Source organism: Oryza glaberrima, chromosome 1, assembly GCF_000147395.1.
Source record: "Oryza glaberrima chromosome 1, OglaRS2, whole genome shotgun sequence".
NCBI classification, from domain to species: Eukaryota; Viridiplantae; Streptophyta; class Magnoliopsida; order Poales; family Poaceae; genus Oryza; species Oryza glaberrima.
In genome coordinates, this window is record NC_068326.1 from 35,200,371 (window position 1) to 35,213,637 (window position 13,267).

Below are 13,267 nucleotides of genomic sequence, written 5' to 3' on the forward strand. Positions count from 1 at the left end.
AAAAAACAAATTGTCAAAAGCAAAGTCGATAAAATAAACCTTTACTCCAATGCTGTATAAATAACTGTGAAAACTTATGTACTGGAGTATATCCATTGCTGTTTGTTTGATGGGGCTCTGAGCGTCTGACATTGGAATATGCTAAACATCACTAAACCGACTGTCCATTTCTGTTTGCCTTGTTTAGCAAATTTTGCTAGACATTGCAATCTGCTAAAACATCACTAAAGAAAAAAAAAAGATCTCCACTGAACCGCCTATGACCAAAACTAAACATTTACATCAACTCAAACTTCAGCGATGCCTGCTTAAGGTTCAGCTACACTGTTGAATAACGCAAGGAACGAAAAAAAAAGCCTATTTAGGTCAAGAAGAAAATTTCAGGCCCATGGCCTCTGTTAGCAGGACGGAATCATTCTGTGTCTGGCCTAATCTCCACACCCTGAAGTCCGGAGGGAAGAAGCGATTCCGGTGCCAGTTCCGCATATGCTCCATTGTGAATGGCCCTTGCACTTTCCCCTGAGGATCCGCGTAATTCCATATGTATTCATGCTCACCTGGCGCATTCATGGATTGCAGTGCGTGAAGTGCAGCGATAGCCGGAACACGGCCTTTAGGCGCGGTAGTCCCATTCTTGCCTCTCTTAGCACAAGGAAGAGTGGGAGCACTAGTCCCATTCATGGCTACCGGAGCACCATGAGTGGGAGCCATGACCACGTCCATGGCTGCCCGAGGAGCAGCACGTTCTGGTTCATGTTGCTCTGGGTGAGGATCCTCGTCTTCATCGCTGTCTGAGTCGATAACGATAACACTCTTGCGATCATTGAGACGCCTTGAGGTATTTCCGCCATTGCACATATCGCTGCCTTGAGCCGTGCCACCATCTAAACAAGATTAGTCTTGGTTAGAGAAGAGGAAATCAACAGTAAAGCAATCACAGGATTGAGAGTAGCACCTCTGAGCTCTCTCAAAAAGCAAGGAATCAAGGTATAATCGATGGGAAAAATTAAAAGATAAATGAACAATGTTAGCTCAATATGCAGCAACTAGAAACTTCCAGAAATTCATTAGGCCCATCATAACTAGCAAAAGGAGTGAGTAGAAAACCTTGAGCATTGTGCATTTTGTTTTGTAGTCCAGACCCAGGAATGCCACCATTACAAAGGTTTTTACCAGGTGCTACATGAAATAACATAAAAAAGGAAACCATAAGGATGCAAATCCAACAATAGCAGCTGGCCAATTTCATGCATTTCCATATTTCAGGGAAAGGATTGAATGTCAAGAGCACACACTGGACAACAGAGATCATTGTTGATCATCGTAAATAGAAAAACTATCTGTATGTGGATATATGCATATTACTCCCATGAAAACATGCATATCTTCATGTTATAACAGGGTATTACTGCTGTTGAGATATACTGCTGCATAGAGGTTTTCTGCTTGTTCATTGATTTACGCTCAATAGAGATCTTTAGGGGATTCATCTGGTGGTTAACACTGATTAAGTGCTATCATGCTGAATTCTAATTTGGGTGTTTAATTAGCTTGAAAAAAAAATCCTAAAACAAACAGTGGAAATAGTCCTTAGTATGATAAACCACCATGGATATTTGAACTCCAAAACTCAACAGTAATAGTTTCCCCTTTTATTCCCTTTATGTATATGTTCAGTTTTTAGATTGGGTTGATTGTATTTGTTAAGATTGGAAGTTATATGATATTTTCATATCTGTTTCAACACAAAAGCAGTGTGCTACTACATCAATAGATGAAAGTGGGGTTCAAAGAATCAATTATAGAGTACATTCCAAAGCAACTTCACAAGTAGTATCTACTTGCTCAGATGCTCTGCTCCTAGAGGCAACCCAAGTAGCAGTTAGCCAGCTATGATACCCAAAATATCATATGATTGTTTAATGAAAAAACAAACCTTCTGGAGTTTCCTCTTCAACAACCTCCAAGATACTAGCTACTTGTCCTGATGCATCTGAAGCCAAAAAAAGGAAAGGAGATATAACCTTCCATTGGTTACATCTATATCAAGATTAATCTATTCGAAGAAAAAATATTAGAGAAAAGACAGAGGCACAGAATAACCTTCTGAAGTTTCCTCTTCAACAAGCTCCAAGATATCAGCTACTTGTCCTGATGCATCTGAAGCCCAAAAAGAAAAGGAGATAAAACCTTCCATTGGTTACATCCATATCAAGATTAATCTGTTCGAAGAAAAAATATTTGAGAAAAGGCAGAGGCGCAGAATAACCTTCTGGAGTTTCCTCTTCAACAACCTCCAAGTAATCAGTTACTTGCCCTGATGCATCTTGAACAAAGAAATTAAAGAAGGTAAAACATCATTAGTTACATCTATCTCAAGAATCAAGATTAATCTGTTCCAAAGAAAAGATATTTGAGGAGAAAAGGGGCAAAACATGATCATTTGGAAATATTAGATAAGGTAGAGACATGATCAAAACAAAGCACCAATCACACTGACATGAAACAAAACCTTCCAGTGATTTCTCTATAGCAACTTTCAAAGGTTCAGCTACTTGCATTTTTGCACTTAGAAATAAGAAGGATAGGCAGCGACTTAGAATTTAAAAAGAGAGCAGGCTGGGCTGAGGCTGTTCCATCTACTGCTAACAACTGAAGTTCAAAATAATATCAGATACAATGAAACACTGAGGAGAGAAAAAAGCTCAAACAAAAGCTTAGATAAAACTTGTAAAAAACAAATAATGAAGTAAACATAGTGAATATAGGTAGAAATATTCAGAAAAGTGTCAACTACCGCAAAAAAATCATGACTGATTTAGTAATACAAACCTTGTGATTTAGCCATATCAACATTGAAAACATCAGCTACTCGTGCTGTTGCACCTGGAGACAAGGGCGCAGATCTCAGCACATAAAAAATAATGTGACCTCCATTGGTTCACTCTAATACTAGCAACTAAGTTCAAAATAACAACCAATGTACGAGGGAAAGACAGAGTAACAAATAGCAAATCCCCCCCCCCCCCCCCCCCCCCAAAACCTTCCCCCCGAAGCACGAAGAGGGGGGAAAGGACTATAACCATACTGACAAATCATTAGGTGCACCTTGAACCAAACATTTGCAGAAATGCAGAACAAACACAAAGTACAGAAGTACAGTTATCTTCTAAGCATTAGCTGCACAGTACATATCTGATTGCTAGAAAACAAACCTCCTGGTAAACCCTCCATAAGTACTTTCACAGAATCAGCTATATGCCCTGTTGCACCTGGAGATGAGAGAAGTAAAACTCTTATTAAGGTCTCAGTGTTAAAATAGAGCAAGTGCTTTAGTTCTATCTAATACTAACGACCAAGTTCAAAATAACAACTAGCCTACAAGGGAAAGATAAGAGATGTGAATAGCAATTTATTAAATGTCAAGCACAAAGTACAGTTATTCTTCTAAGCATTAACTGCACAGACCATATCTGATTGTTATGAGAACAAACCTCGTGAATCCTCCATTAGAACTTTCACAGAATTAGGTACATGCCCTGTTGCACCTGGAGATGATAAAAGATAACTCTTAATAAGGTCTCAGTGTTAAAAGAGAGCAAGCAAACCTGCTATCAGTTACAAATTCCACATAATAACAAAAAAAAAACTACAGTACATAATAGCAACTATTTTAGGGAAAAAGGTACATGTACATAATAGAAATACCCCAAATGGAATGGAACTCTTAATGGCAAAAGCAAGCCCGCCATTAGTTCCACTTTCCACATAATACTAAAAACTACATTACATAATAGCAACCAATTTAGGGGGGAAGGTACAAGTGCCTAATAGCAAATACACGAAATGGAAAGGAACACTCGATGGGCAAAGCTGACAAGAAAGAGTTACCACTCACATTCACTCTTGACTAGTTAGAAACTACTACAATAATATGAACTAGAAAAATACTGTAAACCATCGATCTTGTTATTATTGTGGTTCAGATAATTCAAGAACTTATTAGGATCTACAATATATATGTAAACAAAGCGAAAGCATTATTTTCTAGAAAAAAAAAAGATTATAGCATCAATTTTGTACATGCCATATATCTACTTACAACTAGGATTTAATACTTGTTTTGACACACAAAATCAGTGTTTCGTATGATCCATGTCCATACAGGTAGATTGCATGCCACAAAAAAATCAGCAGCATATTATGACAAACTGGCCTAAACCCACTTATCAAGCTTATCAAGTCAAGATTACATTAAAATACAAGTTGGCAGGGCATCATCAATGACCCTTCGGTTGCTGCAGTAAACTTGCAGCAAAATTACTGTGCTAAGATTACAGTATGATCTGCTATTTTATAGTTATACTAGAAAAAATGTCCGTGCCTTGCAACGGGTGAAAACTATTTTAATCTTATCATTGTTATACGGTTTAGTTAAGGTGAAATTCACTGTGAAAATTCACTTGGATATATATTTTTCTAGAAAATCATGAGCTGCAATTAGGAGTCCAATCATCTCAAGTTAGCATGCGAGTTCATTTAAAAAGATTTCTTATACGATTCCTTCTATATTTCCAAAAAGCGAACGCACTTAAAACCCGACTCAACTACAGATCTGTATTTCCAAAAGCGAACGAACTTAAAAACCGACTCATACACGGATGACGTACCAAAGTACCAGCAAAAACATCTTCAATTTTTATAATAGTAGAGATTTCTGTATTGTTCTGTGATAATTGAGAATCTAAAGAACCTGATGGCACTTGAGTTTTAAGCTGGCCACCCTTTTGTGACATACCGAAAACATACTACTGATGTGTCTTATATGCTCCTCCACCAGTCTCAAGTATGGATGGTTACAGCAGATTTGCAGGGAACAGCTCTTAGTGCATGCGAAACTAATGAACTCGAGTTTGTTCTTGCACTGCTGAGTGCTGAGTATTGGAGGCAATTAGAACTATAAACTATATGTTACATCCATAGAATAATGTTAAATTAGTAGCTTCAAAAGGTAAACAGAGCAGATGTGAATTGTAATACAAAACCATCTTGTGTGTGCAAGTTAGCTACAGTACTACTCTATATACTACTCTACCTAGGTAAGCAGAGCAGCAGCCAATGTCAAGCAACCCCCATGATGTATTGCAAACAAATCCAGTATTTGTTCAAAAAATTGTAACAAATCCAGCATTAATTTTAAAAATGTAACAGATCCATAATTTACTTTTAAAACTGTAAAATCCAAAATATTTGTAAAGAATTAAGTAAGGATAACTTTTAAAACATAATATTTTTATTGAATTAATTTGACAAGATGTATACATTCTGTATCTGCAACTGGAAAATAACTAGTGAAAGAATTCAATTCCAAGTTGGTATTTCAAAATGATCACACGGAACAAATGACTTCATGCATGTAAGGTCTCAGGATTTTTCTGCTTAAATGCCTCTGCAGGGATGATTGTGAAGCTAAATAAGAAAAGAGTTTAATAACCATGACCAATCTATCTACCAACTCAACGCATAAAATAGAGAGTATAGAATACAAACAAACACAATGGTAAAGAAAGGAGCAAAATTAAGTCAATGAGATATTCAAACGAGTAAATTTCACAATCCTATGCTTTTAATGCAAAAATATTCAAAGAACCACACTTTTAACAATAGTTTCAAAACACTTACATTGGGTTGCATACTGTTTTACAAAAGAACGTTTGCATTATCCTTAAAATGTAGTTTTGCAACACTGTATGCAACTATAGTTGTACTTTTGTGAAACTACTTCCTCGTGGTATTTCATTGATAGTTTTCCATAAGAAAATGAAATTTGCTCTAAATTGAATTACTGTTTTCAACCTCTAGATGGACATAGATCAGAAGAGCAAAATAGCACCTACATGATGTATCACTTTGCACAATTATTAGCGTAAAACAGATGGGAAGGAAAATATGTTTCATAGAAGAGCCAAAATTTGCGTTCACGAAAAAAAAATAGAAGAGCCAAAATTTCAAGGTTTTGAACCTTTGTTTTCTTCAAGATGGTTGCTTGCAGCAACTCCAAATTCATCCCTTTTACTCTCTCCTGTATCTGGAATAGCTTCTGGGACCTCTGCAAGACGACGTTGTCTTTCGTCTTGTGTGCTTAGAAGTCTTTTTTTATTAAATAGTTCATGCAATGTTAAAATAGAGTTGGTCAAGGAATAACTATAATAAAATTCTTCCATGTTACAAGGAAAAAATGCTGGCAGCAGTCCAATAAGAAAATCAGACAAACCCTTAACAACTACTCCCTCCGTCCCAATATATAGCAACCTAGGATGAGACCCATCATAGGTTGCTATATATTGGGACGGAGGGAGTACAAGTTTATTGCCACAAATAAAAGACAATTTGGAAGGATATTCTTGGCGCCAACCCTTCTCATGTGCTCTTTCGATCTCCTTTTCCAGTCTCATAAGTTCTCTATCAATCCACTGAAAAAAGGGAAACCTTGTCAATCATTGTATTGTAGGAACCACAAAAGTATTTAGTTTGCCATAACAATTTGCTTTCAGGTTTCAAACTGTGTCTAAAATTAAGAAATTTAATTTGGAATGAAGATAGCATAAGGAGTCAAACATCAAGATTATTTCCAGAGAAGGGAACAGACAGTACCTCGACCTACTGCAGAACAAGATTAGGATATAGACAATACTTAAGTATCAAACCAAAATATAAGTGCAAAACATATTTTTATCAAAAGGGCAATAATTTAAAATAGGTCACAAGTTTGAAAACAAGCTAATGTCAATTATATAGGGTATTTATTTTGTAGTTAAGAACTAAAGATAGGAAGTTAAGGATCTCTTGCTGAGTCATTCACTAGGGCAGTCAATAAGATGTAAAGCCACTTCCGCTCTTTTAAAATTGCCTCAGACAACCAATTTGTTATTGAGCTTTCCATTTCTAAACTCAAAAATAAAGCATAATAAAATTCCACGGAAATCAATTCAGAGTTCACTTACATGATTCACGATGTCCACATGTATACTTGCAGCTTTCTCTTCTAAATCAGCCTATCAAAAATCCAGACCCAGAGCAGTAAAAGAGGAGTTTAGAAATGCACAACTGCACGGTGCTCAAGAAAAAACGAGAAACTGAATAAACTGTTGTTGTTTTTTTTAGCTCACAGAATCTAATAAGTGAAAACTGAAGTAAATAAGCTGACTCACATAGAAGATAAATGTTTTAGCCATGTAAGTGTGAATGCACAAGTCCAGGCAACACAATAAGACCCAAATTAAGTGGTTAGTGGTTACATGTATAAAAGTAGACATGCAGTTCGTATTACACATGCACATTCAGCGACTCAGACAGACCAACATGCATAAGTTAAGTAGCAGCAGGTTGAGAGGGCTATATTACTATATAAAAAGAGATCCACCCAACATGGCATGCACATCAGCATGAACATCAACAAGGATGTCTCCACTGTTAAAAACAATCCCAGAAAACAATATATTATTTCATCACTAAAGTTATATATGTAAATATACATCACAGAATATATCATTGCTGCTGTCGGGGACTGCAACTAGGAAAAGGAAGCTTTTCATAACATGAACTTACAACAGTAGGTCTTTTGAAGAGTCCTTTTTTAGCCAACAGAAGGAGATCATTACACTCGTCCTGTTATCAAGAGCGCAAAAGGAAGTGTTTGACCACATCAACTATTCAGGGAAATATTTTGGGTGGACAGAACAATGTAGAATAAAGAAAGTAAGACACTTCCTCTGTCCCGATATTAGTCTGGCACACTAATAATATTCAAAAGAGTAGACTTTGCTTATCCTTGCTAGATGCGCATGCTACTACGACATCGAATCGGGCAGTTTCTTTTTTCGGTGGTTCTTGGGAGGCACCAAGAGGTACTAGTACCTCCCAAGGACCATAAGAATAACTCACAAAATAGGAAATCATGGTTTGATTATAAAATACTCCATATTACTTCAAAGTTAAGATTTCTTGGTATGTGTGTAACATTATAGTATCAAATGGGAGTAATAACGGCCTACTTGATCATAATGGTAGTACTCATTCCATTTTATATCAGTACACTAGGAAAAGAATCATACCTCCTCTATGTCCTCTTCAGACAACATGGAGATCTTGATGTCATCCCACAGATTGGAAACACATAAAAGAATATCTGTACGTTTGTCCTTTATCTTGTATTCTTGTGGAGATTTCCTAATGCCTGTTATGGATGTTTTCAACATGGTGAGAAAGTCATATCCTTCCTGGAGGATAGATAGTACAGCATATAGGCCAATGCATGAAATATGAATGTAGCACTAAAATGTTTTTCATCTAAAAGAAAACAAAATAATTTTTGGCTGGCTGGTTAATGAAGAAAAAAGATGATTTGGTCTTCCACTGCAATACTACAGATATGCTATACATGCCTGACAAAAACTACAGAAACCATCAAAGTTCAAAACTTGAGAAGACTGCCTGTAGTTGATTACCTGTTACTAGGCCAAGCTGGTAGTGTTTTTTAGGCATCTGATAACTATAATGATTGTCATCATTCTTGACTCTAACCAAACTTCCAACAACTTTCTGTTCAAATGTGTCTTGGCCCATAAGATTCATAATTAGAGTTCTTCTCAAATAAATTAACTTTAAGTTATTGTGATTAAGAGCTGCAAAGCATTTCTTGTTTCTCTTTGGATCCCTCTCAGAAGTCTCTGCCGCCTTTAAAGTATTACAAGGCCTTTTTCTCATAATTCGGCCTTCATCATCCTCAGAATCATCGAGAAAATCATCCTCTGAAGCAGCATTTGCCGCAAGATGTATTTCCAGCAAGTTAAGAATCATATTTGACTTCACTTTTCTTTTCCTGAACAAAGAATGAAGCTTATCATCACAAATGACAGATTTTCTTTTCCTGTCCTTGAATAGATTCTTCTGCTGGATGTACTCCTTAACAACTCCAGTAAGTATAAATTCATCAAGAGGTTTAGTTGTATCCTTGCCAATACATGACAGGAATTCAATTAGCTCTTTTGAACCCCAACCGACATATGTTTTCTTGTTTGACTTCTTTCTCTTCAGTGACATTTTTGCTTCACTTGGTTGGACCTTTACATCAACCGGGAATGGTTGTTCAGCGCCATCATTAACACTCAATGAATTCTTATCTGCCCTGTAATCTTCATCTGGGGGTTTCTCTGAGTCCCTTCCTTGTTTACAGCTTAAGCTTGTTCTAAGACAAATATTGGCTTGCTGCAAATCAATCAATGCCAAGCCTTCATTGTCTTTAATAGTTTCCCAGTAGTCTTTAAACAGAACAAGATAGTTCTCCGTATATCTGAATTCAACTGTTTCCTAGGGATGCACATGAACAGTAATCAGAAAAAGACCAGATATATGGAGAGGTCAACTGACATTTTTGTGGAAACTACCCAGACAAATTATGCCAGAGGAACAATAAACAGATAAATACAAGGTTAATGGACCTATGGTAGGCACTACTGTACTAGGCCATTGAATTTTTTTTCAAGGATTGACTAATGGCAAGCATGGAGTGGCAGGGGATTGGTGGAAGCTTAACCCTCCATCCAAAGGTCTAAGGCATATTTCTTTTGTCATCAAGACCAAGGAGAAATTAACTCATCCTCATGTAACAAAGACGAAGAAACTATATGTGCATGCAACCAATAAGTATTAAGGTGGTTGCTTGGGTTCCACTCAACAATTTAATTTAGCACTGTAAAACAATAAAACAACCCCTTCACTTAAGCCTCAGATGCATGGAGACTACAAATATGTCTATCTCATTTGGAAAAACCAGGAAATGAAAAAGGCTCAAGACTTTTGGATGGAGGGAGTACTACCTCCAGAAAAATGGAAAATAAATGCTATAATTCAAAAACTGTAAAAGGATCCACATGCACTTACCCCATCAGAATTAGCTTCAGAGTTCTTCTCAACAAACAATGCCAACTTTAAACAGTTATTGCATAATCCTTTGGTCTGGCTCTGCTTCCTAAATTGTGCAAATTCAACTTTTCCAAGGCATTCACCGCATACAGAGGAACTTGGACAACACAAACAATGATATTCTGAATTCCTTTTGCAGCTAACACATTTGTGCAATTCTGCAAATAGTAAAAGTTAGGCTCAAGAATGAATAGCATTATTGTACCACATGGTAGAAGTTGAAAGAGGCACTCCAAGAACAGAAAAATGAAATCCAAAAAATGCATAGTACTGCTAGCTCACAAAAGTACTTTGCAGCTTATTTCTGGCAGATTATATGCTAAACACCTTCCTTTTAGTTATGTCTATGCTACATAAAAACTACTGAGCAATTAATCCTCCCAAGTTTTTTGTCCAAGATACTGAAGCCCATTCACTACTAATAAATGAAAGGTTAAGCATCCAGCAGCCGATTCTTTTTTCTAGGAAAAAGAAAGGGGCATTGGCAATTCCACAAAGGCAGGACATGATTTAGGATACTTGGTCAAACCAAATGAATGAGGTAACCAAACATGGGCAGGCAGCATAATGGGTATTGCAATGTCGTGCTAATTCAGATAGCAGCTAAGTATGGTTGAAATACTGGGGGAAAAAAACAAAAGGCGCTCACCACAAATGAACTGTTCGGCAGAATCAAGGAAGCTTTCCTCCTTCCCCACACAGTGTGGATGATAACCCTTGAGGCAGTTCCTGAAAAGCATAACAAGGCACAATTAGCTAGCTACACTGTCACCAATCGATTGGAAATGATCCCGACGATACTGTTCCAACTTCCAAGGGCACCACAGAACTGAATTCTGCATGCAGCAGCCACTGCACCCACCATCTACCAAAAACCCGCATTGCACACATTCCCCCCAACAGAACAAACCTCAATTCCAACCATTTTTTTTCCAACAGAGGAGATAGCGACAGCACAAAACCACGAACCGAACCAAAAAAAAATAGTGAGGAGGGGGGAGGAGGCGAAGCTCACTTGAAGTCGCAAACGCGGATGTCGCCGCCGTCCTTGCAGACGAAGCAGAGCTCCTCGGCCATATCCTCCACCTTCTGCTTGCTCCTCCTCCCCATCGCCCAAAACCCCCCGCGCGAGGGGGATAATCAGAAAAAAAAAATAAAAAAAAACCCTCGTCGTCTTCTCCCCCCCCCTCCCCCCCCCCCCCCCCCCCACAATCCCCGCCGACGAACCTCGCCGCCGCCGTCGTTTGCGGCCGCGGCGGCGGATGGGGGAGAGAGCGAGGGTTTCGGGGGAGTGAATGCGGGGAGGAGGCGAGGATCGAGGCGCGGGGCGCGGGGCGCGGGGCGGGGCGTCTCGAGGAAGATGAGAAAAGGGGGAGAGAGAGAGAGAGAGAATCTGGCGTGGCGACCGCTCTTGGTCGCTTTCTATTTCTGCGTCCTCCTCCTCCCCCGTGGCGCTCTCCTGGCTGTGCTGCCAAAGTGCCAAGTAGTATGGCTGTATGGGGGGAGCGAGATCAACGCACGGGAACACAGCCGAGTATATTTGAAATGGACATTGCTACACAGCTGGCTGGTGTCTAACCTAGCTACCACTCTATCTATTATAAACACTATCTACCTACACTTAAAATACAATTTTCTCTTAAACTACCCATCCGATCTACAATCTGAAGAGGAATAATTCCACGTCTATTGAGTTGTTGAATAAATCCTCTCAGTCCCCTCCAATCCTTCCTTATGAGATTAACTGAACAAAGAGTCTCGGGAATTATCCATTCCACCTATCCCAAACAAAACACCCTTATAGCAACCACAATGTGGTAGTAAACCAGGTAACAAGCAATTAATGTGCCCTTACTAATAAGCATCGTTTTTTGTGCTATGTTCGGTAGAAACCAAGTAAAATATGAACATTTTTATAGGAACATGGGTAAATGAGGATTGGCATGGATAATTTTTTTAGGTGAACACTGAACCCCGCCTCATTTACCACTATATTCATACAAGTATTGTGGGGAGGGTGGCACTACCTTTTGATCAAAATATAATCATGTGAGATCTTGTTCTAAAGATTTAATTGTTACGAACACAACGGTGTAATCGGATTGTAAATCGGATGAGTAATTTAAGAGAAAATTTTATTTGAAACATAGATGATAGGAATATTTGTTCTACTTGCTTGATCAATTAGTACTATAGTAAAGTAAGATTCTTCAAGATATATCTGGACAACGGCTGATTGGATGATAGGGTCGCTCATTATGACTAAATCGAGAGCGCTCTCGATTTAGATTTTATGATTTGAAATTTATAGCCTATTTGTCACCGCACCAACATTACTTTTTTCCTTTGGCCTTATTTAGTTCCAAACTTTTTCTTCAAACTTCGAACTTTTTCATCACATCAAAACTTTCATACACATGTAAACTTCTAACTTTTCCATTACATCGTTCCAATTTCAACCAAACTTCTAATTTTAGCGTGAACTAAACACAAGTTAAAATCCAACTAAACCATTTCAATTCCATACATAAATGAATTACAGCTGGTTGTAGTACTTTTAGCATACGTTTAGTTTCAAAAAGTAAATGGGTTGGGTCGGGTGGAACCGATTTTTAAGGATATGTGCAATGTATGTTGCCTGACTTCGATAGTAAGGTAGATCCCATGATCAAAAGGTAGTGCCACCCTCCCCACAATACTTGTATGAATATAGTGGTAAATGAGGCGGGGTTCAGTGTTCACCTGAAAAAATTATCCATGCCAATCCTCATCTACCCATGTTCCTATAAGAATGTTCATATTTTACTTGGTTTCTACCGAACATAGCACAAAAAACGATGCTTATTAGTAAGGGCACATTAATTGCTTGTTACCTGGTTTACTACCACATTGTGGTTGCTATAAGGGTGTTTTGTTTGGGATAGGTGGAATGGATAATTCCTGAGACTCTTTGTTCAGTTAATCTCATAAGGAAGGATTGGAGGGGACTGAGAGGATTTATTCAACAACTCAATAGACGTGGAATTATTCCTCTTCAAATCTCCTCTGATCCCTTTTGGAGGGGATTAAGCGAAGAAGTCTTGAAAGAGAATATTCCCATCAGAGTCCGATTAGTCGTATCCCTTAAAAGCCGACGGACCAATCCAACCCATTTTTTTCTCTCACTAACATATAAGCTATCCCTTAAATAAAAAATTATGATCACCCCACCCCTTATGTCAAACGGATAGATAGGATCATCCATCCTAAAAAAAGAAATGGGTCTAACTCATCCTACCTCATC

The 13,267-nt window shown here is 38.1% G+C and overlaps 1 protein-coding gene across 8 annotated transcripts; it reads right to left on the minus strand.

Annotated features, from left to right (window-relative positions):
• Nucleotides 1-25: 25 nt before the first annotated feature.
• Nucleotides 26-11,158, minus strand: LOC127763647 (uncharacterized protein At5g08430-like). 8 transcript variants are annotated; one of them, XM_052288525.1, is made up of 17 exons: nucleotides 11,000-11,158; nucleotides 10,634-10,713; nucleotides 9,943-10,142; nucleotides 8,508-9,369; nucleotides 8,115-8,236; nucleotides 7,609-7,668; nucleotides 7,005-7,055; nucleotides 6,401-6,473; nucleotides 6,023-6,175; nucleotides 3,495-3,548; nucleotides 3,216-3,272; nucleotides 2,833-2,886; nucleotides 2,270-2,317; nucleotides 2,104-2,160; nucleotides 1,937-1,993; nucleotides 1,108-1,179; nucleotides 26-884 (listed from the first exon to the last, which is right to left on the minus strand). In XM_052288525.1, exons 1-17 carry the CDS (start codon nucleotides 11,092-11,094, stop codon nucleotides 367-369), a joined length of 2,613 nt encoding a protein of 870 aa, XP_052144485.1. In that variant the 5' UTR covers nucleotides 11,095-11,158; the 3' UTR covers nucleotides 26-366. The 8 variants fall into 8 exon arrangements, with proteins under 8 accessions (XP_052144485.1, XP_052144413.1, XP_052144550.1 ...); XM_052288453.1 differs by having other exon boundaries at nucleotides 2,270-2,326; nucleotides 11,000-11,157; XM_052288590.1 differs by lacking the exon at nucleotides 3,495-3,548 and having other exon boundaries at nucleotides 2,270-2,326.
• Between the last annotated feature and the right edge of the window lie 2,109 nt (nucleotides 11,159-13,267).

Coding starts and splice junctions, on each gene's coding strand:
- LOC127763647 (XM_052288453.1), bottom strand. CDS start 11,094: ATGGGGAGGAGGAGCAAGCAGAAGGTGGAGGATATGGCCGAGGAGCTC. Junction 3,273..3,494: donor TCTAATGGAGGATTCACGAG/GTTTGTTCTCAT, acceptor TCTCATCTCCAG/GTGCAACAGGGCATATAGCT. Junction 1,994..2,103: donor TGAAGAGGAAACTTCAGAAG/GTTATTCTGTGC, acceptor TTTTGGCTTCAG/ATGCATCAGGACAAGTAGCT.